We start from the raw sequence: 25,760 nt of genomic DNA on the forward strand, positions 1-25,760 counted from the left end.
TGCTCGGGGGTCGGAATCTCTCATTTACAGATTTGTTACCAAAAATCGAACTTTCCACTGTCTGGTCTGAATTGGGACCGTGACTCACTTGGCCTGTCCCCTGGGCTCCCCGGTGGCCCCTGGTGCCTGGACACAGGGGACAACAGGCCCGGAGCACTCCAAGCCCTCAGCAGAGTGACGCGCCCTCCTACAGGCCACGCTGGACGGAAACAATCTCGAACCGCGGGGCACAGGGCTAGCGGTCCTCGAACTTCGCTCCTCGAGGTTTTCTAACAACAGGCTGGAAAGCCTGTCGAAGCTGACAGCTGTTCTCTGGGGCCGCCTGAGGCCACGCTCCATCTGGGGTACCCGCCCAGCAGCCAGGGGAGGGGACCAGCCTGTCCTGCCCCGACCCCCACCCCCAGCAGGCAGGGGGCATGGACAGAAGGACCAGTGAGCCTTTGCACTGGGGATCAGTTCACTCTGTATGAACAATTCCACACAATATTAAAACACTGCAAAGTGGGTATAGACACCTGGAAATTTTTTTAAAATCAGAAATAAAAGCCACTGAACATCCAAACGGAGATGGGGTAGAACCTGCTAGAACCACAGATGGCTTCTGCGGACCGGAACCGGTCTGTGCAATGTTTGGCAATGGTTAGGGCTTCTTTTCCAGAGACTCCGTGGCAGGCTGGCTTTTTGTAAGTGTCTTGAAGGACGAGCAACCCTCGGTGGCCTCCCCTGGGCCTGGAAGTTGCTCCTGGTCACTCGCCCTCGGGGTGGGCTGGTGGCCTTTTCCTGCCCCCAGAGCTCGGTGGGGCTGGGGCCCCACGGACACGGATGAGCTGCCTGGAGGTCCAGCGCCCGGACATGGAGGGGGTCAGCCAGGGTCACAGGAAGAAGGACCGCACGTCCCTGGGGGCCAGAGGTCACCACCACCCAGTCACTTAATTCTTGGCCTGGGGGACCGCTGTGGGGAGGGGTGTGCCTTCCAGCTCCTTCCTGGAGTGGGGGAGGGGAGGGAAGGCGCCCCAGCTGCCAGCCCTGGGGGACACCCAGGCAGGCTAAAGAAAGGGAAACCCTGTGTCTCCCGCCCCTGTTTTTTTTTGGGGGGGGGCGTGCCCTTAATGCCCCCTCTTGATGTGGCTGAAATGCGGGCTGCCACCCGCCAGCTCCCACAGAGCCCTGCACACGTGTTCATGCAGGACACTGGCCTGGGAAGCACAGCGGTCGCATGCACATGCCCTCCAGGTCTACGCTACAGATACGGAGATTTACTTGAGAAGGCAAAAGGAAGGGTTTTTCTCACTCAGAAAGACATCCGTGGTGGGGCTCCTGTGACGGCCACCTCCCTGGGCCGAGGCTGGGGCTCCTGGGGCAGGATGGGGGCGGGGGGTACGGCCCATCCTCACCCTCTCTGGGCCTAGTTTACTCAGACCCCTCAGCCCTGGGGGGCTCTGACCTAGGTTCACTTCAGGGCTGGGGGGGGGGGGCGCTGTGGCTGCCGGACTCGGTTCAACCGCTCGGCCCTCAGCCGGGCTCCTGGGTGTCACCTCGCCTCCCCTCCCGCTGGCCTCTCTGGGGGGCCGCTGGGGTGGGGCCCCACGGCCAGAGCATTAGACCAGGACAGTGGGGACGCAGGGGAAGGTTGGGCCCCAGGGATTAAGGCTTCTTGCACAGAAGTGGCCTGGACAGGCCTCGCCCTGCCAGCCGCCCCCACCCCCAGTCTCTGGGTAGATCCTGCCGCGCCCCGGCCTCCCCGGTGGGGAACGGGTTTTGTTCCCTCTTGCTGCTCTGTGGGGGACAGTGAGAGGCTGGCTCCCTGCCCAATGAAAGGCGGCCAAGGCTTCCCCATCCAACCGCAGGTTTGGAGAGGCTGGGCTCCCCAAAGCCCCTGGTGCTCCCGGACCGGCCGGAGAGAGCTGGGAGCCGGGGAGCGAGGCCGGGCCTACAGCCCGCACACCGGGGGGAGTCACCCGCCAGCCCGTGCACACATCCCCCGCCCCCCTGAGTGTAGCGTTGGTGGGATCTGGGCCTTGGCACTAGCAGGGGGCTGAGTGGGGGCAGGAGCATGGAGGTCGGCACGAGGCCCTGGGGTGAGGACTGTCCCGGTGCGGGGCGGGGGGGTGGGGGTGTGGGGACGGGTGTGCCCTGTGCCCTCCGTGTACCTCCGGCTCCTTCCACTGCCCGGGTCGTACCAGAGGCCAAGGGACTAAAGACGAACCACTGCAGGGAAGGGAAGGGTGAGGAGTCACACGGGTGAGGCCCTGCGGCTCCTTCTGGTCACCTAACACCTTTTGGCCCCCCAGGAAGGGCCTCCTCTGGCTGCATTTGTTTGCAAAATGGCCGTAGCGATGCGCTAAAGTGGAAAAAAACACAACACGACACAACAACCCGGAAGAGCCAGGTGTGACCGCGGCCCACGTCGACGTTTCGTGCTCAACACCAGACGGAACGCCGCCGGCCATTCCGGTGAGCGGGACAAGTTGCGGAGAATCCCTTTGTGGGATGGGTGGGGTCCCAGGAAAGGGCGGGGGGCCACGGCCTGGCTGTTGGGTGGTGCATGCCCTATAGAGGCCGCACACATGCCACACGGCAGGGCGACACTTGGCCGCGCGGGGTGCACGTCCCAGACAAAGCCCCCTTCCCGGCCCCTAAATTCCCTGGGTGCATTTTACACAACCGTCAGCTGCAGGCTCAGCCCCCCAGCTCTGGGCCCAGCGCTGCGGAATAACAATCGCTTAACTGAAAAGGAGACCAGTTTCCAAAGAGGTTTCCCATGACCCGCCCCCCACCACCCAATTTTCCTCTGCTTAGAAGAAAAAGAGCACGGCAGCAGGGACCTGGCCAAGTGTTTCACAAACGGCCCAGCGGGTGAGGCTGGCCACTCGCCGGGGCGCCCGGGGCCAGCGGCCAGTCCTTCTTCCCTTCTCGCGGCGCGGCCGGGCTCTGGACCGCAGCCCCCCGGCAACCCAGAGTTTCCGCAAATTGTTACCACGTCACTCGGGATCTCTGTTACTCCTGATGGGAAGCGGCCGCGGCCCCAGCGTCATCTTCCGGCCGGGCCGGGAGAGGAGTTCACCCCATCCGTGGAGGCAGCGGCTCGCGTTCCTTCCGGAACCGGAGGTCTGGGGACATGAGAGGTGTCGCCGGAGTGCGTAGTGCAGACACCCTAGCGGAGCGAGAGACACAGGCAGGGACACACGGAGGGACAACGCTACAGAATAATACAGGGCTTCTTGTCCTTAAAGGGGTTCTCGGACGCGGGGACTCCGACCAGCAGGGGGTCATTCCGGGCGTGCTGCTCGCAGTAGCTCATGAGTTCCGATGAGGCTTTGGACACCTGTGCGTGGGCACAAGGACGGGAGAGGACAGGTCAGGCGGGCGGCCATGGCCACGTCCACTGCCAACATGGCGGGAACAACCCAGGAGCACCCGCAGGTGAGCGGATACACACAGTGTCCACCGCGCACGCGCACGCATGACCGTGTCCACCGCGCACGCGCACAACACTCAGCCGCGAGCAGGAGCGAGAGGCCCCACGCCTGCCGCCCCGCGTTCGGACCCCGAACACATGACGCTCAGGGAGGGAACCAGACACGAAAGGCCACACGGGGTGTGAGTCCACGTGTGTGAAACGTCCAGAACGGGCTCATCCGGGGACAGGAAGGGGGCTGGTGGGGGGGGCCAGGCGCTGGGGCAGGGGTGACGGCTGATGAGGCCTGGGTTACTTTTTGGTGTGATGGAATGTTCTGGAACTAGACAAAGGTGGTGGTTGCACAACTCTGCGTGTGTGTGCTCACTAATGGTAGGTTTTAAGTTATGTGTGTTCTACCACAATTTAAAAAAGATTAAAGAAGGGACTGGGTCCCTCGGCAGGAGCTGCCCAGACTTTGGACAGAAGGTCAGGGAGAGACAGAGCCCTCTTTAGGATTTAGTCCAAGGTCCACCCCTCCCCCCCCGCCAGACCAGGCGACTCTGGAAGAGCCTGTCCACATCGGAGGGGCCACCACACAGTCCCTTCCACATTGCATCTCCGGCAGCCCGAGCTGGCCGGGGCCCAGGGATCTGGGGGGCTGGTGGGGTCACAGCAGAGTTGTGTGTTCACCCGGGCAGGGCTGGGGGCTGGGTGCTGGGTGAAGGGGTCCTGGTCTCCTCTGTGCTGCAGGAACAGCCAGCACGGTTCGGCCCCCTGCCTTCCCACCTGCAAGGTGACAAGGGAGCAGCCATGTGGGTGTGAGCGGGCGAGACTAGGCAGGGGCGAGGGAGGCTTTGAGAACTCCCCTCAGGTCTGCCGGCGGGGTGGCGCCTCTGCACCCTGGACCCCGCGCCCCACAAGCCAAGGCCGCCCGACCTTGTCCCCTGTGCTGCCAGGTCTCCAGGCCGGCCTCTGGGTTCACCGCGGGGACACTGCTACCCACATGCAGTGACAATCGCCACTGTCCTGGGTATGCTGGCCACTCCCAGGCCCGCCTCGGATGAGCCAAAGGAGCTTGGTTTCTAGAGTTGTATTTGGAAAGCAACTCTCGGAAACAACCAGAATAGCCTCCGGACCCTGGAAATAACTGATGCTGTGGCTCCGGCATGTGGCCCCCGCTGACACCCTGGCATCCACAGGGAGGCTCTGCCCTGAGCGCCGGGGCCGCCCCCATGCCCGCCACGCTGCCACTTGCCAGGCGCTGGCTCCCCCGGCCTTTCAGGAGTACCGACGTTCAAGGTTCTGGCCACAGATTTGGGGGTGCACAGCCTCAGGCGGGACAGGGGTAGGAGGAGATGGGGGGGCTGGGGGGGGAGGAAGGGCCCAGCCCGGCATCAAACAGGCTGGTGAATCACGCTCTCCGTCAGGGCTGTGGCCGCACCGGCTCACCAGAGGGAAGCCGCTTTGACTGAGGCTTTCTCTTTTTCCAGCCCGAATGAATCCTTTGAATGCTCAGGGTTCTGGAACATTCAGACACCTCGGGGGAGGCCCCCCCCCCCCGCCCCAACCTGGGGGGCCGGAGCAGCCCTGCCTTTCCACCTGGCACTGCTGTGCATGTCCTTCCACTGAGGGATGTCAGTCAGGTGTGAGTCTGCGGGAGCCCATCTGCCGCCAGAGACCAGGGAATGGCGGGTGCTCAGAAAATCAAAGTCTGAAGAGATCCGTGGGGTTGATGTTTGATTTTATATGTCCACTTGGCCAGGCCACGGTATCCAAGTACTTGGCCAAACACCAGTCTAGATGTCACTGGGAAGGTCATTTTAACCTGAGATTAACATTTAAATTGGCTGACTCTGAGTAGAGCATATGACCCTCTAAATGTGGGTGGGCCACATGCAATCAGTTGAAGGCCTTCGGAGACCAGGAATTCTGCCTCCCGGCAGCCTTGGGGACTCGAGCTGCAGCATCAGCTCTGCCCTGAGTCTCCAGTTCTTCCCTGTGGATTCGCCAGCCTCCACGGCTCTGTGAGCCAATTCCTGAATACCTCTCGTTCCCTCTATACACATCCTGTTGGCTCTGTTTCTCTGGACAGGGGCGGCTGAAGCAGGGCCGCTGGAGACACGGGAACCACCCGGGTCTTCTACGGGGAAACTTCCGGTCACTCACTAGCTGGGGCCTGGGGCACGAGACCATGATTGGAGGTGCCTCGACCTCCTTTGCAAAGGCATGGGTTTGATGAGCAGGTGACTTTGAAAAGAATCAGTCACCTTTTTCATGTAAGAGGCCACGACTGCATGGCTGGCCCCTGCCATGCTTATGGGAGAAATCCGTGAACCCTGGATGTCGTCCTGATGTCCCCTTGTGGACTTAAAATTCACCTATATCAAACACGACGTGTCCACCGCGCACGCGCACGTCCGCAGCCCCAAGCCGGAGCGAAGCGCCCACCCCCGCCGCCCCGTGGACCGACCCCGAACACACGACGTTCAGGGAGGGAACCAGACACGAGAGGCCACACGGGGTGTGAGTCCGTGTGGGTGAAACGTCCAGAACAGGGTCATCCACGGATGGGAAGAGGGCTCATGGGGGCCGGGGGCTGGGGGCTGGGGAAGGGGTGGAGGTAACAGCTGACGGGGACAGGATTTCCCTTTGGGCTGCTAGAATGTTCTGCAATGATGCTTGCACAACTCTGTGAATGTACTAAAAGCTACCAAACTGTCAGTGCCCTTTAAAAGAAACAGTTAACTTCATGTTATGCAAATTATTAGGAAAAAGAACAGGTCTGTCTGAGGAGCTACTTTGTTTCGGGTCTCTGGTCCCTGATGGGTTAAGTGTCTGTGCACAGGAACTACTTGTCCCTTTTCTTTTTTTAGTATAAAAAACAAACACGCTTATTTCAAAAAAATTCAAATGAGGCATAAGTGAAGAACGTAGACGGCCAAGGGCCCTGGGTCCTGCCGTCTCTGGACCACGTCTCTACCTTCTGTCTGTGTCTGTTGCACCAGGGAACCAGACAGAGCCCATGGGCAAGTGCCTGCCTCACGCTGGCGGCCTAGGGCTCTCGGGGGCAGGGGGTGGGGTGGGGTGGGGTGGGGTGGGGAAGGGCCCTGAGGGCTGGGGGCGGGCTCAGCCCTGCCTCTGGTCCCACGGCACTGACAAAGCTCTGCGGCACATGGGATGCCCGCAACAGCCCATGACACAGGTTCTGTGTCAGCTGTGTCTTCCCATTGAGGAATCTGGGGCTCAGAGAGGCTAGTGAGTGGCCCAAGCGCACACAGCAAGGGGCACAGTTGGAATAAAGCCCCCCCTCCCGAACCGGGCCTCCTTGCAGGGTCTCCTCCCTTCTCGCCCCTCTGCCCGCCCGCCTGCCAGGCTCACCTTGATGCGCTCGATCCCGGCTTCGATGCGGAGCTGTTCCACCAGCTTCCGGGCCTGGGCTATGTTGTTAGTGGCTGACATTGTCTGCCATCAGCTCCGGGCCCCTGTCGTCCAGAGGGCTGCAGGGGAAGCAGACAGGATGTGAACTGGCTGCTGAGGCCCCACGGGGACAGAGAGGCAGGACGCCCCTTCCGGAAGCCTCAGGGCCTCCTGGTGCCCCACCTGAGCCGTGGCGCCCGTGTGCCCAGGTCGGGGTGGGGGCGGTGGGAGGACTAGTGGAGCCGTCTCCCACAGTCCCCCTGGGCTGGTCGGGGGTAAGTGCTCCCTGGTTGAGACCACCCAGGGTCTCAGGATGGCTCACCAGACCACAGAGTCCACTCGTGGTTGGCTTGGAATGAGGGCCTCAAGGGACACTTTCTCTGATCCCTGCCTCACTCCAGGCCCCCCGGCACCACTGACACTGGGCAGGGTCACTCTCCGGGAGCGTTCTGGGGACGTTCCCAGCCCCACCCTTCGATGCCAGGACGTCCCAGTGGTGATGGCCACAGATGTGCCCAGACATGGCCTGAGTTCCCTGGGGGGCAGAGTCGTCTGGGTGAGACCTTGGCTCTGGACCAAGGTGGGTCACCTGGGCAGCATCTATGTGCCGTGGGTCCTGGGTCTGGCATCACTTCCTTCATCCATGGGCTAATTTGCCCCACAAACCACCCCAGGGGGGCCCACCATGCACCAGTCACTGCCCTGAGAACCAAGCTAAGGGTGGTGGTACGCAGGGGGAGGCCGTGGCTGTCAGTGCCCAGTTCTGCCTTCCCACCCCAGATCTGGCTGTCCTTGGGACACAGCCACGCGGAGTGACCTGGGCTCCCACAGAAGGCTTCCCGGGGCTCTCCGCAGGAGCGAGAAGTTCTGGCTCCCGCTTCTGGCCCAGGAGAGGCTTCTGGGGGCAGCGGGGGGGGGGGCGGTGCAGGGAGCCCACTTGGTTTTGCAGGGTTTTCCAGAGCTTTCTGATGTGCTGGGGTGGTCGGGACAAATGACCACAGGCTGGGGTATGGAAAACAGCAGGAAATTGTTCTCCCACATTCTGGAGGCCAGATGTCAAAGATCCAGGTGGGGCAGGGCTGCGCTCCCCCTGGAGGGCCCAGGGAGGGTCCTTCCTGCCTCTTCCAGTGGCTGGTGTGGCCAGCGGTCCCTGGCGTGGCCACATCACTCAATCTCTGCCTTGTCCTCACATGGCTTTCTTCTAAGGACACTAATCCCTACGACTTCTCCTTAACTAATTGCATCTGCAAAGCCCCTATTTCCACTTAAGGCCCCATGCTGAGGATCTGGTGGAAATGAATTGGGGTGGGGGCTGTATTCACTCCCCCTGCAGTGTCTTTGAGTGTGGATGGTGTGCTCAGAGTAGCCCATTTAGCACAGGCAAATGATTCCAGATAAACCCTCTTCCCAAATCCCAAGTAGCCCTTCCACTAATTTTCCCAGGACCGCTGCTCCGTGGAGGGGGTGGGGGTGGGGTATTTGCTGCTTTCATCGAGCAGCTAACGCCCAGTGATCTGCTTGCTCCCCGCCCCGCCTCCCCGCACCTTCAGGACTTGGGTGTTCAGGGCCCGTCAGAGTGGCTCCCCACCTCCTCGCCCACTGAGAAAACCAACCCTTTATGGCGCCAATGATTCCCGCTTCGCTATTGTTTGGGGGAGGGGGTGATCTTTTTTCTTTCCGAAAACATTTTTATTAATTTATTTTTAATTCAATTAAAATTTTTGAGGTGCCTGGGGAGTCACATGCAGTGGTAGGAAAGGGCGGAGACGTGCGGAGACGTGCGTACCCTATGCACGGTTTCCCCTCTGGAAACACCTTGCAAAACCCGCGGTCAGCATGACGCGCGCGTGCACGGAAGCCTCAGGGCGGTTCCGTCCCCGCCCCTCCCCGCCCCCCCACGCTCCGCGACCTCCGGTGACGTTTTCCTTTCCCAAGCTGCCACTGTTTCGGGACCGTTGCACGTGTGGAACCACAGGGCACATAACCTTTTGGGATTTTTCTCCACTGCGCTTAATCCTGTGGAGATGCGCCCAGCCTGTTGCGCGCGCCACGAGGTCACTGCTGAGCGGCGTTCCCCGCGTGGACCGGCCCCGGCTCGGCGGTGCACCTGCCGATTCCAGTTTCTGGCCATCACGTACGGCTGCCACAAGGGCGTGCAGATTTCTGTGCAAACACAAGTCTATATATTTCTCTGAGATAAACGCTGAGGGATGTAATTTGCATGTTCAATTTTTAAGGAAAGTGCCAAGCCGTTTTCCAGGGCGGCTGCACCATTTTACATCCACACCAGCAGTATATGGGTGGTGTTAATTTATTCTTACAATTCGGCTGTGCACATTTTTTCCTCTTCCTTACAGCAGGGAAAATTCTACTCTTCCCACAGCCTTCATTTAGTGAGCTCTAGTATCGTCGTTCTAACGAGCGATGCTGCTCCCAGGGGACACGGGGCCCTGTCTGGGGACGTCTCTGGTCATCAGGACTGGGGGAATCCTGGCACCGAGGGGGTGTGGTCGAGGACCCCGCTCAGCTCCCACAGTGCCCGGGACGCCCCCCCCCCCCGAGAACGGCCCAGTGTCTGCAGCGTTCAGGCTGGGGAAGTTCCCAAGAGGACCTGTCCGGGCGTCACGCCCAAGGTGGGGGGTCTGGGAAGACGCCCCGCCAGGGAGCAGAGGGCACCCTGTCCTCCGTCAGGATGCAGCTTGCGCTGTCTGCCTGGTGGCCACTACGGCCACAGAACAGCAAAGGCAGGCTTGGGATTTTCAAAACATTTCCTACTTAGCAATAATGATTAAAAAAAAAAAAAAAAAAAAAAAAGGAGGGTTGACACAACACTTTTGGGAGATCTCCAGGCAGTTCCATTGCATGACAAAAGCCAATCCCCAAAGGTTACATGGTGTGTGTTTATACACCATTTACACACCGTTTTTGAGAAGACAAAATTGTCGTCCAGATGGGGGACAGGTTCATGGTTGCTGAGGTTGGGGGTGGAGGCCTTGGCGGGAGGGGCTTTTCGTGGTGCTGGTCACACTTCCACAGAACGTTGCCGTCGGGAAAAACAGAGTGAACGATACGTGGAATGCTTCTCTGATTTGTTATAACTGCACATGAATCTACGGTGACCTCCGTACAAGTCTCAATTAGAAAAAAAAAAAAATCCTTCCACACCGCCTGGCTCCCCGTCCCTCCCGGCAGACATCCAGCCCCGCTTTGGGTCAGAAAAGGCCTGAGTGTGTCTGTTCTGGGAGCACAGAGCCCACGTGTGGGTTTCCAGAGGGCTCTGATTCAGCAGAGAGCTTCAAAGCAGCCACAAAACATCCAACTCAGGGAAAACTGCCCTTGGTTGGGCTTAAAAATATCTAAATTACTCAGCGCTAAATATAGATGCGAATGGAGAACAAACGGGCTGGCCCCATGGCCTGTTTTCCTTGGAAGGCCGGGGAATCCTGCTCAGCATCCACACTCCGAAGTGTCCGCCAGGACTCTAGGACCCCTGCACCGCGTGGCCACCCCCAACTGTGGCCTCTCTCCGAAGCGTGAAGCCCCCGAGTGGCTGGCTTTCTGTTCCAGGCCCAATGTCCCGAGAGGCTGCCTCTGGGCTGGGTTATGACCCAGGCCCCAGAGAACGGCCGAGATGGCTGCGCTGGGGGTGTGCGTGCGTGTGCATGTACACGAACTTGTGTGCAGGAGTGTGTGTGAATGTTCGGGGCACTTGTGTGCATGTGTGTATACACACGCGTGAGCGCATGTGCACGTCTGCGCATAGATGTGTGCGTGCGTGTGCGTGCACGAGCATGTATGTGTGGGCGTGGGCGTGTGTGTACTTACGTGAGTATATGTGTGCATGTCTGTATGTCATAATGTGCATCGTGCGAGATGTGTTTATACGTGTGCGTGTCGGTGTGTATGTATACTGCATGCACACGCGTGTGTGTGGGCGTACGAGTGTACATGTGCATGTGAGTGCATGGGTGAGCACGTGTGTGTGTGTGTGTGTGTGTGAGTGTGCGGAGATGCTAGGAACAGACACCAGCTGTGTCACCACCAGCCCGTGCAGCAGACACCAGCCTCCTCCTGGCTGGTGTCATAGTCCGTCACTGACTCACGGCCCAGCCGTGGCCCCGAGAGACCAGGCAGCTACGCTGAGTCAGCCCAGGGAACATTCCTCACCCGTCGCCGCAACGCAGGAAGCACGTGATGGCACCAGGCGCCCGACCTGGCCGGACCTGCCTGGGCCAGCAGAGCCGCAGGGGGCCCCCAGGAGCCGTGGCAGAGCCGTGGCAAGCTGGGGGCAGGTGGGTGGTGGGCAGCCGGTCACCGTGCTACTCCCGGTTCTGCCCCTGCTGAGGGTCCAGGGGAACAACCTGGGGTGAAGTTCACCTAAAACCAGAGCCTTAAGGGATGTCACCAGGCCCTGCCTGGGATCTGAGTCGAGGGCCAGGAAGCCATGCCAGGTTTGGGGGGGGGGCTCCTGCAGAAGAATCACATGAGCAAATGTGTGAAAGGCAAGGACAACGGAGGGCCCCCCCCCCTGCCCTGGGGTATATCGTGAAGCAGAGGTAACTAGAAAGGGGGGAGCAGTGACCCCCAGACAGATCTGACCTTCCAGTGCACATTAGGATTAAACAACCCTGGGGACGGGCAGTATTTCTTCCATGGTGGGCGCAAATAAGGCAAAATGGGGAAACAGTTTAGGGTGGGGTCTCTGCCCCCCTGGCACTTTGGACACTGGGCTGGGCTGTTCTCTCTGGGGTGTCCTGGGTGCTGTGTGGCCCGAGCAACATCTGTGGCCCCACTCCCTCAGTGCCAGGGCCCCCTCCCCCCTGTGTGACAACCACAGATGTCCCCAGACACTGCCCGGTGTCCCCTGAGGGCAGAGCTGCCCCTGGGTGAGAACCACTGGATTAGATCAGACCTTTATTCACATCCAAAGAGGTTCCATATAAACAGCCATAGAATAAGAAAGAAAATAAACACAAACTAGTGAATATTTATTCTTGGGATGCCTGGGGGCTCAGTCAGTTTAGCATCTGACTCTTGGTTTCGGCTCAGGTCATGATCTCACGGTTTGTGAGTTCAAGCTCCGCGTTGGGCTCTGCGCTCACGGCGTGGAACCTGCTTTTGATTCTCTCTCTCCCTGCTCCCTAGGGGCGGAGAGAGAGGGAGAGAGAGAGTCCCAAGCAGGCTCTGCACTGTCAATACGGAGGCCCATGTGGGGCTTGAACTCCAACCGTGAGAACTTGACCTGAGCCGAAACCAAGAGTCAGGCGCTAAAACGACTGAACCACCCAGGCGTCCCCCCACCCCCACCCAGAGTCCAAATGCCCATCGATGGATGAATGGATAAAGAAGATGTGGTCTATATATACAATGGGGTATTACTCGGCAGTCAAAAAGAATGAAATCTTGCCATTTGCAACTATGTGGATGGAACCGGAGGGGATTATGCGAAGTGAAATTAGTCAGAGAAAGACAAAAATCGTATGACTTCACTCATATGAGGGCTTTAAGAGACAAAACAGATGAACGTAAGGGAAGGGAAACAAAAATAATATAAAAGCAGGGAGGGGGACAAACACTAAGAGACCCTTAAATACAGAGAACAAACAGAGCTGCTGGAGGGGAGTTGTGGGTGGGGGGATGGGCTAAATGGGCAAGGGGCATTAGGGAGGACACTCGCTGGGATGAGCACTGGGTGTTATACGTAGGGGGTGACTCACTGGAATCTACTCCTGAAATCATTATTGCACTATATGCTAACTAACTTGGAAGTAAATTTAAATAAATAAATAAGTAAACGGATAAACTTAAAAAAAAAATTTTTTTTTTTTTTAAAGAAAGAAAAAGTTTCTTCTCAACCATGGAGAAGTCACTTTTCAGCAATGGAAGCCATGGAATGAGTGGAGAAGGAACAGCAGCTCTGATCTTATGTAAATATTCAGAACTTCAGGCCAGACGTGAACTAGAAATCGAGACCATGGACCCAGGAAAGGCCGAGGCCACAAGTGAGGTGATAGGCGACCCCTTTAACATGTGACTAACACTTGGGCCAGGGTCCCACGGAGACGTGGCACAGGGCTCACTCAGGCAATTCACGTCAGCAGGGGTGTAACTGGTAAAAACCAAAGCAAACAAAAGGCGGCCTGGCGAGCAGTGGATGCCACCTCGAGCTGCCCCTTTGTCTTCCCACGACGCCAGAAGGCCGGAGAAAGGCCACCACCTGACGCGCTCATTCCAGACTCTCTGGTCTTGTGAACCCGTCTCAGCCTCAGAAACTGGACACCGAGGACTACAAGGACGTCCCCTCAAATCTTCTGCTTGGGCATTTATCCCAAGGGGGAAATTATCCAAAGGAGTTAAAGGGGGAACACTGACAGGTGTTTACAGCTGCGTTGTTTGTGACCGTGAAGGCTCAGAACAAAAGCACACGCCTCGCTCTGCAACGGGGGGGGGGGGGGGGGGGGACAGCAAATTCAATGGGACATTTCGCAGGTGCAACACTATGCAATGTTCTAAACGGTCCGTAGAAACGCGGAGCACCGCGGAGGTGTGTGTGCAAAGAGGGACAATGGCAAAGTGCAAATGTTCGGTCATCTACCGTTGTGTTAAAATATATACGGATAAAGGCAGACTTGGGGCTCGAACTCACGACCCTGAGATCAGGAGACACATGCTCCACCGACTGAGCCAGCCAGGTGCCTCTCAAAAGGACAATTTTGTTAGTGACTTTTTTTTTTTTAAGTTTATTTACTTATTTGAGAGATGCCGAGACAGTGCAAGAGGGGAGGGGCAGAGAGAGAGGGAGACAGAGAATCCCAAGAAGGCTCCACACTGTCCGTGCAGAGCCCGACGTGGGGCTCAAACCCACAAAACTGCGAGATCGTGACCTGGGCCCAAATCAAGAGTCGGACGCTTAACCGACGGAGCCACCCAGGTGCCCCTGTTAGTGACTGTTTTTATAATTTCCTCCAATGAAATGTTCTTCCGTGAAGGTATAATTTGCACGCACTGAGATTTGTCCTTTTGGGCCCGGAGTCGATGAGGTCGCACAAGCACGTCGTGTCGCGGAGCCGATACCGCCATTCAGATGCGGACCCCGTCACCCTGAGAACCTCCCGGAGCTTATGTTTGTCGTCAGCCCCTGCACCCCCTGAGCTGCTCCGTTCCTGTCGTGTCGCCTCTTCCCGGAAGCCTACAGACAGACTCGTACGGTCCAGCCTCTGGCTCGGTTCACTCGGCACAATGTCCTTGTGGTTCGTCGTGTGCCGAGGGCACCTTTTCAGTGCTGTGCGGTGTTCCCCCCCCGGGGTCAGGGCAGGGATTGTTGGCCGTGCACCGACTGGGCCACACGGGTGTGTCCGGTGATTGTGAAAGACGCCGTGCTGTATGTTCACACGCAGGATTTGTGGCGGTCCACGTGCCGGGTCCTCCTGGGTGAGCCCCAGGCGTGGGATTTCTGGCTCCCTGGCAGGTGTATGTTTAACCTTACAAGTTAAACATTTTCCAAACGGTTCCCAAAGTCACTGCATTAGTTTGTACTTTGAAATAATCATATAGACAGGTAGTTGCAAAAATAGTGCAGAGAGTCCCATGTGCCCCCCCCCCCCCAATGGTGACATCCCATGTGACCGTAGGACAACATCAGGCCGAGACCCCGATGCTGGCCGTTTGCTCAGATTTCGCCAGTCCTCCCGTGACTCATCTGTGTGCAGAGTGGATTTCTGTCACCGCCCGTCCCTCCAGGAAGGTCTGGCCACCATCGCTGACCGGGCCGAACTGCTCATGGAGCTCCGTGCTGCCCTGAGCCCCACGGGGCAGATGAGGTCTGGCGTGAATGTTCGCTGGGTGGGCTGGTGGGTAGATGCAGTGGGAGTGTCAGCAGAGAAGGCGGGGGCTCCAGTCGGCAAAGCTACGAGGTGGCCGAACCCTCTGTGTTTGTGAAATCCTAAACGGCTTGGGCAACACTGGGGAGGCCCCCCCCCCCCGCCCCGCCCCGCCCCGCCCCACTCCAGGGTCTCTTCACCTCCGCACCGAGGACACCCAGGCCAGGGTATTCCCTGTGATCAGTCCCTGGCCCAGCCACCCAAGGCCAGCATCGTGACAGCCACAGACATCCCCAGACACGGCCCTGTGTCCCCTGGGGGCAGAATCTAAGTCCTTTATGGAACTTCCTTATCAGAAGAAACTTCAGCTAAAAGAGGTTCATCTGGGCAAAACGCAAACCGTGTTTCTGGAACCGAGATGGTTCGGTTTGAACTGAAATGGCAATGAACGAAAATAGAAGCTTGTTTCAAATGGGGGCTTAATTTTTTCAGCATCCGACGATCCTCTGTGACCACAAGAAGTTACACAGGGCGAGCGAGCTGCCCCTGAACTCCACCAACCACACTCTTGAAGCCGGTGCTGGAGAGGAGAGAAGTAGAAAGGGGATCCAAGGGGAAGGTGGCAGACCCAAATTCTGCACAGATCCCAAAGCTGTTTGGCCTTGGGGGAGTTACCTCCCCTCTCTGAGCTCCAGCGAACTCTGCAGTGCTTAGAGCGACACTCGCGTCCTGGGCTGGCCCAGCAAACATCCAGGTCCCCACGTTCCAGGGCCAAGGAATGGGGGCGTCCAGAGGCCGGCGGCTCAGGAGGCCCTCTTTGGGGCACCGTGGCAACTGCTAACTATAAACACAGCTGCTGCAGAGATGAAGCCAGAGACAGGGTGCCCTGCACATCCTGTGCCCGGCGGAGGTGGGAGGGCCGGTTTGCTGGAAGCTATTGAGAAATCCCGCTCCCCACGGAGCTGCTGCTCGAGGTGGCCACTCCCCTCAGCTGCCAGGGGCCGGGTGGGGCAGGTGCCACAAAGCCCACAGGCTCGGGGAAGAGCTGGGCAGCGTGAAGTTGATCATATTAAAAATAGAAGTGGATGGCAACGGGGGGAGAGCCAGAAATGGAGAGTCCGAAATGATCTATTTTCTGTTGTCCCACTAATGCTTGTACATCCCTGTCCCTTCTAGGCTACAACAGCAAAGGTGAGACTGGGTTCTTTTTATGCTCTGCTGTGTGCCCCAAACCCATGATGCTGGTTCATGCCCCGGCCATGTCTGAGCCATTCTGAGCATGATCAGACGCACTCCGGCCCCTGTGGACCCTTAGCTGCAAAGCCCTCCTGCTGAGCCCCTGGAGCTTTTGGGTCTCAGGGAGAAGCGGAGTGATTTCCCGGCACCTGTCCAAGGGCACAATGGCAGTCACCCCTTCCTGAAGGTGCAAAACACAGTGCACGCCTGGAAGTGGGTTCACATCTCGGCTCTGCCCTGAACTGGGTCTTAGCTTCCTCCATTAGGAAATAAGAGGGTGGTTCTAAAGCTGAGAACGGATCCCGGTGTGTCATCTGGTGGTTCTAAGATCAAGACTATTCACGTCGATGGCCTCTACCTAAAGTCACTTGGACTTTGAATAAAAACCTGTATCTGCAGATTTTGGCTTGCACGACAGTGGGCGAACTGACACGGACAGGCTCTCCCGTGAGGGCAGTCAGGAAAGCTGGACAGAACACAGAAGAAATCTGCTTGAAGGCACTGCAGGGTTATTAGGGCAGTGAAGAATTATAGCCAGGGTCTAGGGGAGGACGGCAGCCCAGGAGCGGAAAATCTGCCAAGAGGCTGAGCAATGCTTCTATCAGCCTTGCAAGGCTGGCGATACAGAGATTGAGATCCAGGGCCCTCCACGTGGAGGGGGCTGGGTGAACTCCCCCTTGGTTCAAACTGGGGAACAAGGTTGCTGCAGTCTGAGTATAAGAAAAACCAGACGTGGTGGTTTGGGAACAACACGGCAAGATGTTGTGTATGTTTTTCTTGGACATTTGAAAGAACGGTATTTTCTAACTAGACTGTATTTTAGATGGGACTTTAATTTTACCGTCACTTTCACTGTATGTGACATTGCCTTGAAGAACTTTTTCCTCCAAATAATCATGCAAAATTATGTGGTCCCAGCATTTATTACACACAGAAGGATGCAAGTAAACAGGAAGCAGATGGGCTCTTATGGTGACTGCAGCCGAGTGCTGAATAAACTCAGTCCCTGATACTGGACTGAGGTGACCCCAGATTGTTAGCAGCCCTAAATGCTGGCATGAGTAAACATAAACCCTCTCCAGTGGAAAACAACATCATCTTAGAATTCACACTATTTCCACAAACAAGTCTGAAACACAATGTCTAGCACACAACGAGAATAACCAGGCATACAAGGAGGTAAGACCACATGAACAAAACCCAGCAGGAATAACGGGCAATATAAACAGACTCGCAGGGGTTCCCGACACTGTAGTTGAGAGACACTTTAAAATAACTGTGTTAGGGGCACCTGGGTGGCTCAATCAGTTACATGTCTGACTTCAGCTCAGGTCATGATCTCATGATTCATTAGTTCAAGCCCCGCCTCAGGCTCTGCAATGGCGGTGCAGAGCCTGCTTAGGATTCTCTCTCTTTCCTTTTCTCTCTGCCCTCTTCCCAGTTGTGCGATGAGAGTTCTCTCTCTCTCCCTCTCTCAAAATAAGTAACTAAACTTTAAAAATAACAGTTTTAATTACATTCAAGAAGACAATAGGTGAGACCGGAATTTCAGGCCACACTGGAAACTATAGAAAAGGACTCAGTAAACATGTGGAAAATGCCAATATCTGAAACGTAATGACTCGATGTAAAAGAATAGTATCACTAAAGACAACAAAGGAGAGAGTTGGTTGAGCTGGAGGATAGTTCAGGGGAAAACACCCAGGACGAAGCACAGAGACACAGAGGGGAAGGAAAGGCAGAAGAGAAGGTGAAAGATGGAGAGGATACAGTACAGCCTAACGCATGTGACCAGGGACTCTGGTAAGGAGAAGGGAGGACGGAGCACAAGCAATCTCCGAAGCGATGATGACAATCTCCCCAAACTGAGGATGAACAAAATCCTACTTTTATGCCACAGATTCAAGAAGTCCTGGAAACTCAGGCAGCATAAACATCTTAGACGCTGACAGAGAAGTCGCCAATGCGCCCGTGAAAAGGTGCTCCCTGATTAGTCATCACAGAAACACAAGTGAAATCCAGGGAGCTGCTTCTTAAGCACTAACTAGCGGAGCACAGACAAAAAAGACCATGACTGTAAATGTTAGGGAGGGCGTGGGAAACGCTGCAAGTTTCACACATTTCTGATGCAAGAGTAAAGCGGTACAACCACGCTGGAAGGTGAGCTCAGCAGTTTCTGAAAAGGCAAAACACACACCTACCCTCTGCCCCGGCAATTCCGCTCCTAGGGACCGACCTGCGATAAACCAAACCATAATTCTGCGGAAGGACTTGTACAAGATGTTCACACATCTTTTTTTTTTTTTAATTTTTTTTTTTAACATTTATTTATTTTTGGGACAGAGAGAGACAGAGCATGAACGGGGGAGGGGCAGAGAGAGAGGGAGACACAGAATCGGAAGCAGGCTCCAGGCTCTGAGCTATCAGCCCAGAGCCCGACGCGGGGCTCGAACTCACGGACCGCGAGATCGTGACCTGAGCCGAAGTCGGACGCTCAACTGACTGAGCCACCCAGGCGCCCCTGTTCACACATCTTTATTTATGATAGCAAAAACTGGAAACAGCCCAAATGCCCACCAACAGGAGAGCAAACAGACTGTGCTAATCCACGCTATGTGTTATGATGACACAATGACAAAAAACAGCCTGCAGAGGAGAGAAGCCACATGTGTGGATCCCGAAAATATTCTGTCGAGCAAAAGAAGTCAGACATCAGAAACGTTCTGTGTCTTGACGGAGGTGTTGGTGCACGCGGGTGTGTGTGTCAAAACTCATCAAGTTGTGTATTTATGATGTGTTCATTTCACTGAATGTGAATCATGCTTTGATAAAACCGGTTAATTACAAAGCAAACAAGCAAATGTAAGCTGCTGGAGGGAAAAGGACCAATGATTAGGTGGATTCAGTGAAGACTTCAGACCTGGTGAAAATTAACTTCAAGATTTAAGAGGAGACCCAGACACCTCCAGACAAACAGCGGTGGACTGCCTCTCCAGCAGACCTGCCTTGTTAAGGTAGGAATAAAGGGATATCAGAGAAACAGGACCCCCAATAAAAGGTAGGAGAGGCGTGAGTGAGTGGAAAACACTGAGGAAGGGACAGAACTTGACGACACTATCCGGGTTCTCATGGAAAAAATCAAAGGGAACTGGAAGCCCCCAGGAGAGCCCTGGAGCACACCACGAATCAGAGCCACCAACCCCATAGTCCCTCCAACCAGTTTTTCAGCAGCTGTTCTGTGTGTTGGCCTTACAAACTGTAGGGCGCTCTTTTTTACTATGCTATCTTGGTTGTTGCATTCCAGTGGACAGCGGCCTTGGATGTTTGCTAGTGACATTTTTGGACTGTGTGACTTCACACACGGGACAAATGACGTCGGCACGCAAAGATCACATACGCACATGCATCAGGCCTAGGGCGGGAGCGAGCCACCCAAGGACAAGCCCCAGAGCCCCCTGCATCCCTCCTTCTGACAGCTGGAGCCTGACCCTCCTCTACGCAGAAACTGGGGGTCACCCCACCCCGAATCAAGTGCAACGTCCAAGCTGCTCACACTCACTGCCCTCAGGTAGGAAATCTTCCCCCAGCGTCCATCCTGCTGTTGTTGCCTGAAGGTGTCCCCCCCAAATTCATGTTGAAATCTGAATCCCCAAGGTGACAGTAGCAGGAGGTGGGGCCTTTGAGAGGTGACTAGGTCCTCTCCCCTAGGGTGGAGCCCTCCTGAATGGGATCAGTGTCCTTAGAAGGGGCAGAAGAGACCCGAGTTCTCTTTTTCCACCATCTGCCCCTCTGGGTATGGTTGCTCCCCTGGTAATGCAGCTGGCCGTGCCTGAGCGTCCCTGTATGGGTTCCCATGGTGTGTGGGGACCTGTGCAGTGTCCAGGGGATCCGTGCTCCTGTCTGCCTGCCTGTTCCTTGGGCCGGGGGTCCATGTCTTTCTCCAATAGCCCCTGTCCTGCCTCCCTGAATCACCTTCTAGGAGAAATCTCACCCTGTGACTTCTGTGCTTAAAACTATCCCAAGCGAAATCTGAGAAACAGGACGTTTCACACACGTGGACTCACACCCCGTGTGGCCTCAATCGTGTCTGGTTCCCCTCCCTGAGCGTCGGGTGTTCAGGGGCCCGTTCCATGGCTGGGCGGCGGGTGTGGGCGCGCTTCACTTCTGCGCGCGGCCGGGGAATGTTCTGGTCACGTGTTGCAGAGTGGTGTTAAAGCAAACATTTTTTTACAGAAAAGGAAGAAAAAGGAAAGACCTTATCTGGCTGCTGTTGAAACCAAACCTGTATCTGCTTCCTTAATCTGAAACCAAGGTGGGAGAGACGAAAACTGATCAACGGCTTGCGGGCCGCTGAAGCACAAAATGTAAGACTCCGTGTTTCTAGGTGCGTGGCCGAGGACCACGGAGCGGCTAGTGTTGTCCTATCTGTGGGCGTGTGCAGGGCCGGGAGCCACAGTTCCCTGGGCACGGCCCCTGGCGCCCGAGTCCCAGCGCTCCTCACCCACAGAATCGATGAGCTGGAGAAGGGTCTGATTTGTTATATACCAATGGGTAAAGACTGGAGCAGGCCGGCTTCCTCCTGACGTAAGCCACGCCCACGGGAGGCGCCACGGCACCACGGAGGCGCCACGCCCACGGGAGGCGCCACGCCCACGGGAGGCGCCACGCCCACGGAGGCGCCACGCCCACGGGAGGCGCCACGCCCACGGGAGGCGCCACGCCCACGGGAGCGCCACGCCCACGGTTCCCGAGACCACGCGGCTGGTGGTGCGCCCACGGATTGAATGTAATTCCAAAACCAGGCTCATGGGGAGACGAGACCCAGGGGCAGTCTGGCTGCGTCCTGCCACACTGCCCTGTGCCCCCTGCGTGCCTGACCCCTTGCACCCAGAGGCTTTGAGGATCAGGACTGGCAATGGGCTTTGTACCCCCGTGGTCCCGTGCGCTCACAGAGGGCTTAGGGAGTAGGGCCTACGGTGCTCCTGGGTCTGAGGTTTCAAACACGCACGGGGGTCCCAGGAGCCTCACGACCACTGAAGGACTGGCCCCTGTCTGTGCTCTCGGCGGTGCCTGGGCGACTGGAGCCCCTGCACAGTCACCAGGGTCCCAGAGGACCCTGAGTGACATCTAATGACGAAACGTCTTTAGCTTTGTGCTTCCCGCCTAGCAGTTTCTCGGCGAATCCGGGACTCTGAGTCCTGGGAATGTTTGCCCAAGGACGAGAGCAGACTTCCCTGCCAGCTTCTGACAGGGCCGCCCACGTGCTCTCGAGAAAACCCGCGCATTCCCTGGAATGCGGGGTCACCTCCGCACCCATGTTGGACCCTTGAGAGGGCTTCTCAGTACAATTTCTGTCTCCTCGGCCCTCCTGACGGTGGCTGGGTGAGCTGCGGCTTCCGTCTGGGTGAGTCAGACGCAGTAACGGGAGCTAAGGGCTGCGGGTCGGCCCAGACATAGCAGGCTCGGAGATGTCACCCAGACCCTGTGTCTGGCCAGGGCGCTTAGCGTGACTGCGTCGCGCTGCCCACGGGGGGAGGCGGGGCAAACAGGTACCCGAGACCCGCTGGGGGTCGGCGGGCTGCACCTCGGTGCGGCTGCGTGCACGGCCAAGGTGCAGACAGGGGCCCCGTGGGGCAGCCCCGCGCCTGTGGGGATCCCGGAGGTTCCGCGCCAGTGGAAGAGCGGGTCTGCTGCCTGTCTCCCCGGCACACGCCCAGGGCTGGCGGCCCCTCAGGGGAGCTGACGCAGCCCCTCTGTTCAGCCTGGGGTATCAGCTCCACCCTCACGGGTGTTTTCCAGCTGTACAGGAAAGACGACAGCCAGACAGAAATGCCGCGCTGCCCGTGAATTCCACACATAGCTCTCATAGCTGCTCCCGCCTGCTCGCCGGGCCTGCACAGCACGGCCGGGCCATCCCCTTACCAGAAGGGGAAGAACGAGGATGCCAGAGGAGGCTTCTGAGGGCTTGGCAGGCTGCGACGCACAGAAGGAAAAGAATGTGAAAAATGCGGCTGGCGGGGCACGGGCCGGGAGAGAAGGGCCTTCGAGGAGTGGCTCCAGGTTCTGGTGGCCTGATCGTGTGCCGGCCGAGCGCTGCAGGAGGACTCCCCCCCCCCCACCGCCCCAGCAGCCCCCGCCCCGTTGAAAGGAGGCAGATCAGAGAGAGGTCTGGGCTGTGGGGGCGGCGGTGTTTTCTGCACCCAGTGGGGTCGGGCCCCCGAGAGCTCCTTCAGGTGGACGCGACGGCACACAGAGTCTGTGTACGGTGTGGGAGGGGCAGCCACGGGCCTGGCGTGGGCAATCCGGGTGCTGCACGTTCCTGGATAGCCCTGGGGACTGCGAGGGAGTCGCGGCCCTCGGGGACAGCCACCTGCATTGCTTCTGCAAGGCACGAGTTCACCAGGCCCAGGTTTCCAGAGGCGGGCTCTGGGCTGACTCCTGAGCTGGGAAAACAAGGCCAGGGCCTGATGGCACTGGGAGACCAGGAAAGCGGGGTTCAGGACTTGGTCCTCCCGCTAACTCCCTGCTCAACCGTATGTGACCCCCATGCAGACTTGTCTTCTTGAAGCAGCAGGGGCCGCCTGCCTGGGAGATGGTGGGTCAGCACGCCCTGGACCTCACACCGTGAGGCTCCTCAAGACCTCCTGCCGTCCTGGGAGCACCGGGGCGGCCCATTCCTCAGAGCCAGGGGCCGTGTGCCTGCTGGAGGATGAGACAGGTGTGGGGGCATCCCTCTTGATGACTCGCAGTGACCACGTATAGTCCCTTGGCCTTGAGTGTGGGTGGACCTGAGCATATGACACAATTCTTCTTCCAGACAAAGGTCCTGCCATGTGGCAGGAGTGGCTTTAAGAAAGGGAGACCAGGGGCGCCTGGGTGCGCAGTCGTTAGCGTCCGACTTCAGCCAGGTCACGATCTCGCGGTCCGGGAGTTCGAGCCCCGCGTCAGGCTCTGGGCTGATGGCTCAGAGCCTGGAGCCCTGTTTCCGATTCTGTGTCCTCCCTCTCTCTCTGCCCCTCCCCCGTTCATGCTCTGTTCTCTCTCTGTCCCAAAAATAAAATAAACGTTAAAAAAAAAAAAAAAAAGAAAGGGAGACCAGACCCTTGTGGGCCTGATTTAATCAGGGGAGCCCTTAAAAGGGAGGAGGGGGGCACCTGGGTGGCTCAGTCGGTTAAGCGACCGACTTCGGCTCAGGTCACGATCTCACAGTTTGTGGTTCGAGCCCCACGTCAGGCTCTGTGCTGACAGCTGGGAGCCTGGAGCTGCTTCGGATTCTGTGTCTCCCTCTCTCTCTCTGCCCCTCCCGTACTCGCACTCTGTCCTCTCTCTCAAGAATAAATGTTGAAAAAAAAAAAAAAAAGGCAGGGCGGGGGAGAAACTGAGTCTTGAAAGGGATTTGGTGCTGAGAGATCCCCTGTTGCCGGCTCTGAAGATGGAAGGGCTGGGGCAAGGCCTCGGGGCGCTGCTAGGAGCTGACAGCCAGCAAGGGCAGGGGGACCCAGTCCTGCAGTTACACGGAACTGAATTCTGAAACAATCTGAATGGGCGCAGAGGGCCCCAAGCTCCAGATGAGGCCTTTCGACCTCGGCCTGGCGAGATCCCGAGCGGAGAAGCCGGCCACGCATGCCCGACTCCTGACCTCCAGACCTGTGAGCCACTAGGCTTGTGACAGTTTGTTATCCTGCGCAGCGAGCTGGCACACGGGCCAGGGTGAGGCCGCAGCAGGGTCTGCGAACTGCCGGCTGCCTTCTTCCCAGAACTCTCCGGCCGTGGGGCCCGCAGCCTGGGTGATTCCAGTGGGCATGCGCTACTCATCGCTGAGTGTGGACACCAGACTCAGTGCCGTTTTCCTTTTGAACCACCTGGAGATGCAGAGGTGCTCCCAGCAGCACCCATTAGTGGCGGGACAAAAATGTCCCAGTGGCGGTGGTGAAACTGGGCCGTGAGTGCATTTCACTTTCAGACGGCAAGGGCCTCCAGACATCCAGCTTGGGCCCGGCCGCTCCTCCCCAGTCCCCTTCCCGGCCTGCGGCCCGTGGGACCGGCCAGGGGGGAGCCACAGCCCCCGGAAGGTGGCTTTGAGGTGCGTGTGTGGGGGGCCTGGGGGCTGCAGAGACGCCTCGTCTTCCTGGAGAACACAAACGGCCTTCAGTCTGCTTTACACTTCCAGAACCAGCAGCTTTAAGGCCCACCGAGCTTCCTGAATTCTTTCCTCCCAGGGCCTGACGGTGTGACCCCCACCCCTGCCGACCATTAAATGGGACGAAAGAACCCCAAACCCTCAAAACACTAATCTGCTGGCCATATTCTACTGGGGGGTTACGGGGAGCCTTTGCACTGTAGCCCCTAGAACAGGCTCTCACCCGGAGGGGACTGTGCCCCCGGGGGACACAGGATGGTGTCTGGGGAATATCTGTGGCCCTCACAACTGGGGGTGTCCTGGCACGGATGGGTGGGGGCCGGGACGCTGCTCTGCCCCCACAGCGCCCAGGACGTCCCCACAGAGAACGACCTGCCCAGAATGTCATCAGCACGGGACGCGGAGGGGAGAGACCCCACTCTAGACTCCACAGAAACGTGCAGACAGCACGGACAGAGCACTGTGGACATCAGGGTGAGAAAGTCAAGGGCAAAAAGTCGAGGCAAGTGCCTCGAGGTGTCCCCAGCAGCTGGGTTGGGGGTCACCCCCTGGCCCCCAGAGGGCTCATGCCATAGCGGGGATCTACAAAGAGCCTGGGTGCCGTGCTGGTGTTTGAACCTTCAGACTAGGCGTGACGCAAGACCTCTCTGGCCTGGCCTCTGCCGCCCACCTCCGAAGCTCCAAGCACTGGGTCCCCCCCGCCCTCCGCTCCCCCCGCCTGCGGCTTCTCCAGGGTCACAGTCCCCCTGGCCTGGTGTGGGGTGGGCCGGCCACGTGAGGGCCTCCACTGAGCCTTTGTGCATCCATGACCTTTGTGTGCGGTGGGGGGGCAGGAAAACTCTAGCTGGGATTTTGCCAGGTAGACATTTGTTAAGAGAAGGCCCGCGCACCCTCTGGAAAACAGCGTCTCGTGACTCCCTGTCAGCCTGGGTCTTTTTTGTGCGCGGGCTAAATCGGTCCCCAGGCAGCTATATTTAGAAAAGCGCTGGACACTCAGGAATGAATGAGGTGCCCACAAGCTAGGGGGAAAATAGCGCTGCCTTGGGCTGGGAGCGCAGAGCCCAAGAATGAGCCGCCTGTGGGCGCGGGCAGTGACCAAGGGTTGACGATGTGGCTGATGCGTGAGCAGAAGAGAAGGCTCCTCTGGCACCCGGAGGTCACCCGGAGGATGACGGCAGTCATGTGAGAGTGGTGTGAGCTGGGAACGGCCGGGGCCAGGATGCCGAGCACCCGGGGCTCATGGCAGGCACCCCTGCTCTTGGCTTCCGAGCACTGAGGCAATGCTGTCACCCAGGGCCCCGTGATGGGGTAGCATGGATGCCAAGGGGCCGTTGTGCGGTGAGGGGAGAGGGGAGAGGGGAGAGGGGAGTACAACCCAGGCGCTTCCCACCTTGGTTCAGGCAGGTCCTTCTCTTCCTGGGCCCGGACAAACTCCTGTATCTCTCCTACAAGCCCTGGGACAGGTCACCCCCTGAGAAGCCCCTGCTTGGCCGTCTGTGCACAACCAGTCTGCACTGAAACACCTCCTCGGGGCATCCGCAGCTCCCTGAACACTCCTTGGCCCTTTATGAATTTCCTGTGTCCTCATCACAATCATAAATTACCCACCAATGTGGCAGCTTAGAACCACACACTATATTCTCTGACAGTTCTGGAGTCAGGATTCTAACTCAGGTCTCACTGGGGCTAACACCCGGGCGTGGGCAGGGCCGGCTCTCCCGGGGCCCCAGGGAGCCCCGTGTCCCCC

General features: G+C 57.9%; 1 protein-coding gene across 1 annotated transcript in view; it reads right to left on the reverse strand.

Annotated features, from left to right (window-relative positions):
* Window positions 1–501: 501 nt before the first annotated feature.
* GNG7 (G protein subunit gamma 7) overlaps window positions 502–25,760 on the reverse strand; it is a 95,169-nt gene continuing 69,910 nt past the window's right edge. Inside the window, exons 3-4 of the mRNA XM_030336657.1 lie at window positions 6,779–6,897; window positions 502–3,325 (exon numbers count right to left, since the gene is read on the reverse strand). Of these exons, the coding sequence (XP_030192517.1) occupies window positions 3,200–3,325; window positions 6,779–6,859 (207 nt within the window). The 5' untranslated portion in view covers window positions 6,860–6,897 and the 3' untranslated portion in view covers window positions 502–3,199. The remainder of the gene's footprint in view (window positions 3,326–6,778; window positions 6,898–25,760) is intronic.

The sequence above is a fragment of the Lynx canadensis genome, chromosome A2 (assembly GCF_007474595.2).
Source record: "Lynx canadensis isolate LIC74 chromosome A2, mLynCan4.pri.v2, whole genome shotgun sequence".
Taxonomy (NCBI): Eukaryota; Metazoa; Chordata; class Mammalia; order Carnivora; family Felidae; genus Lynx; species Lynx canadensis.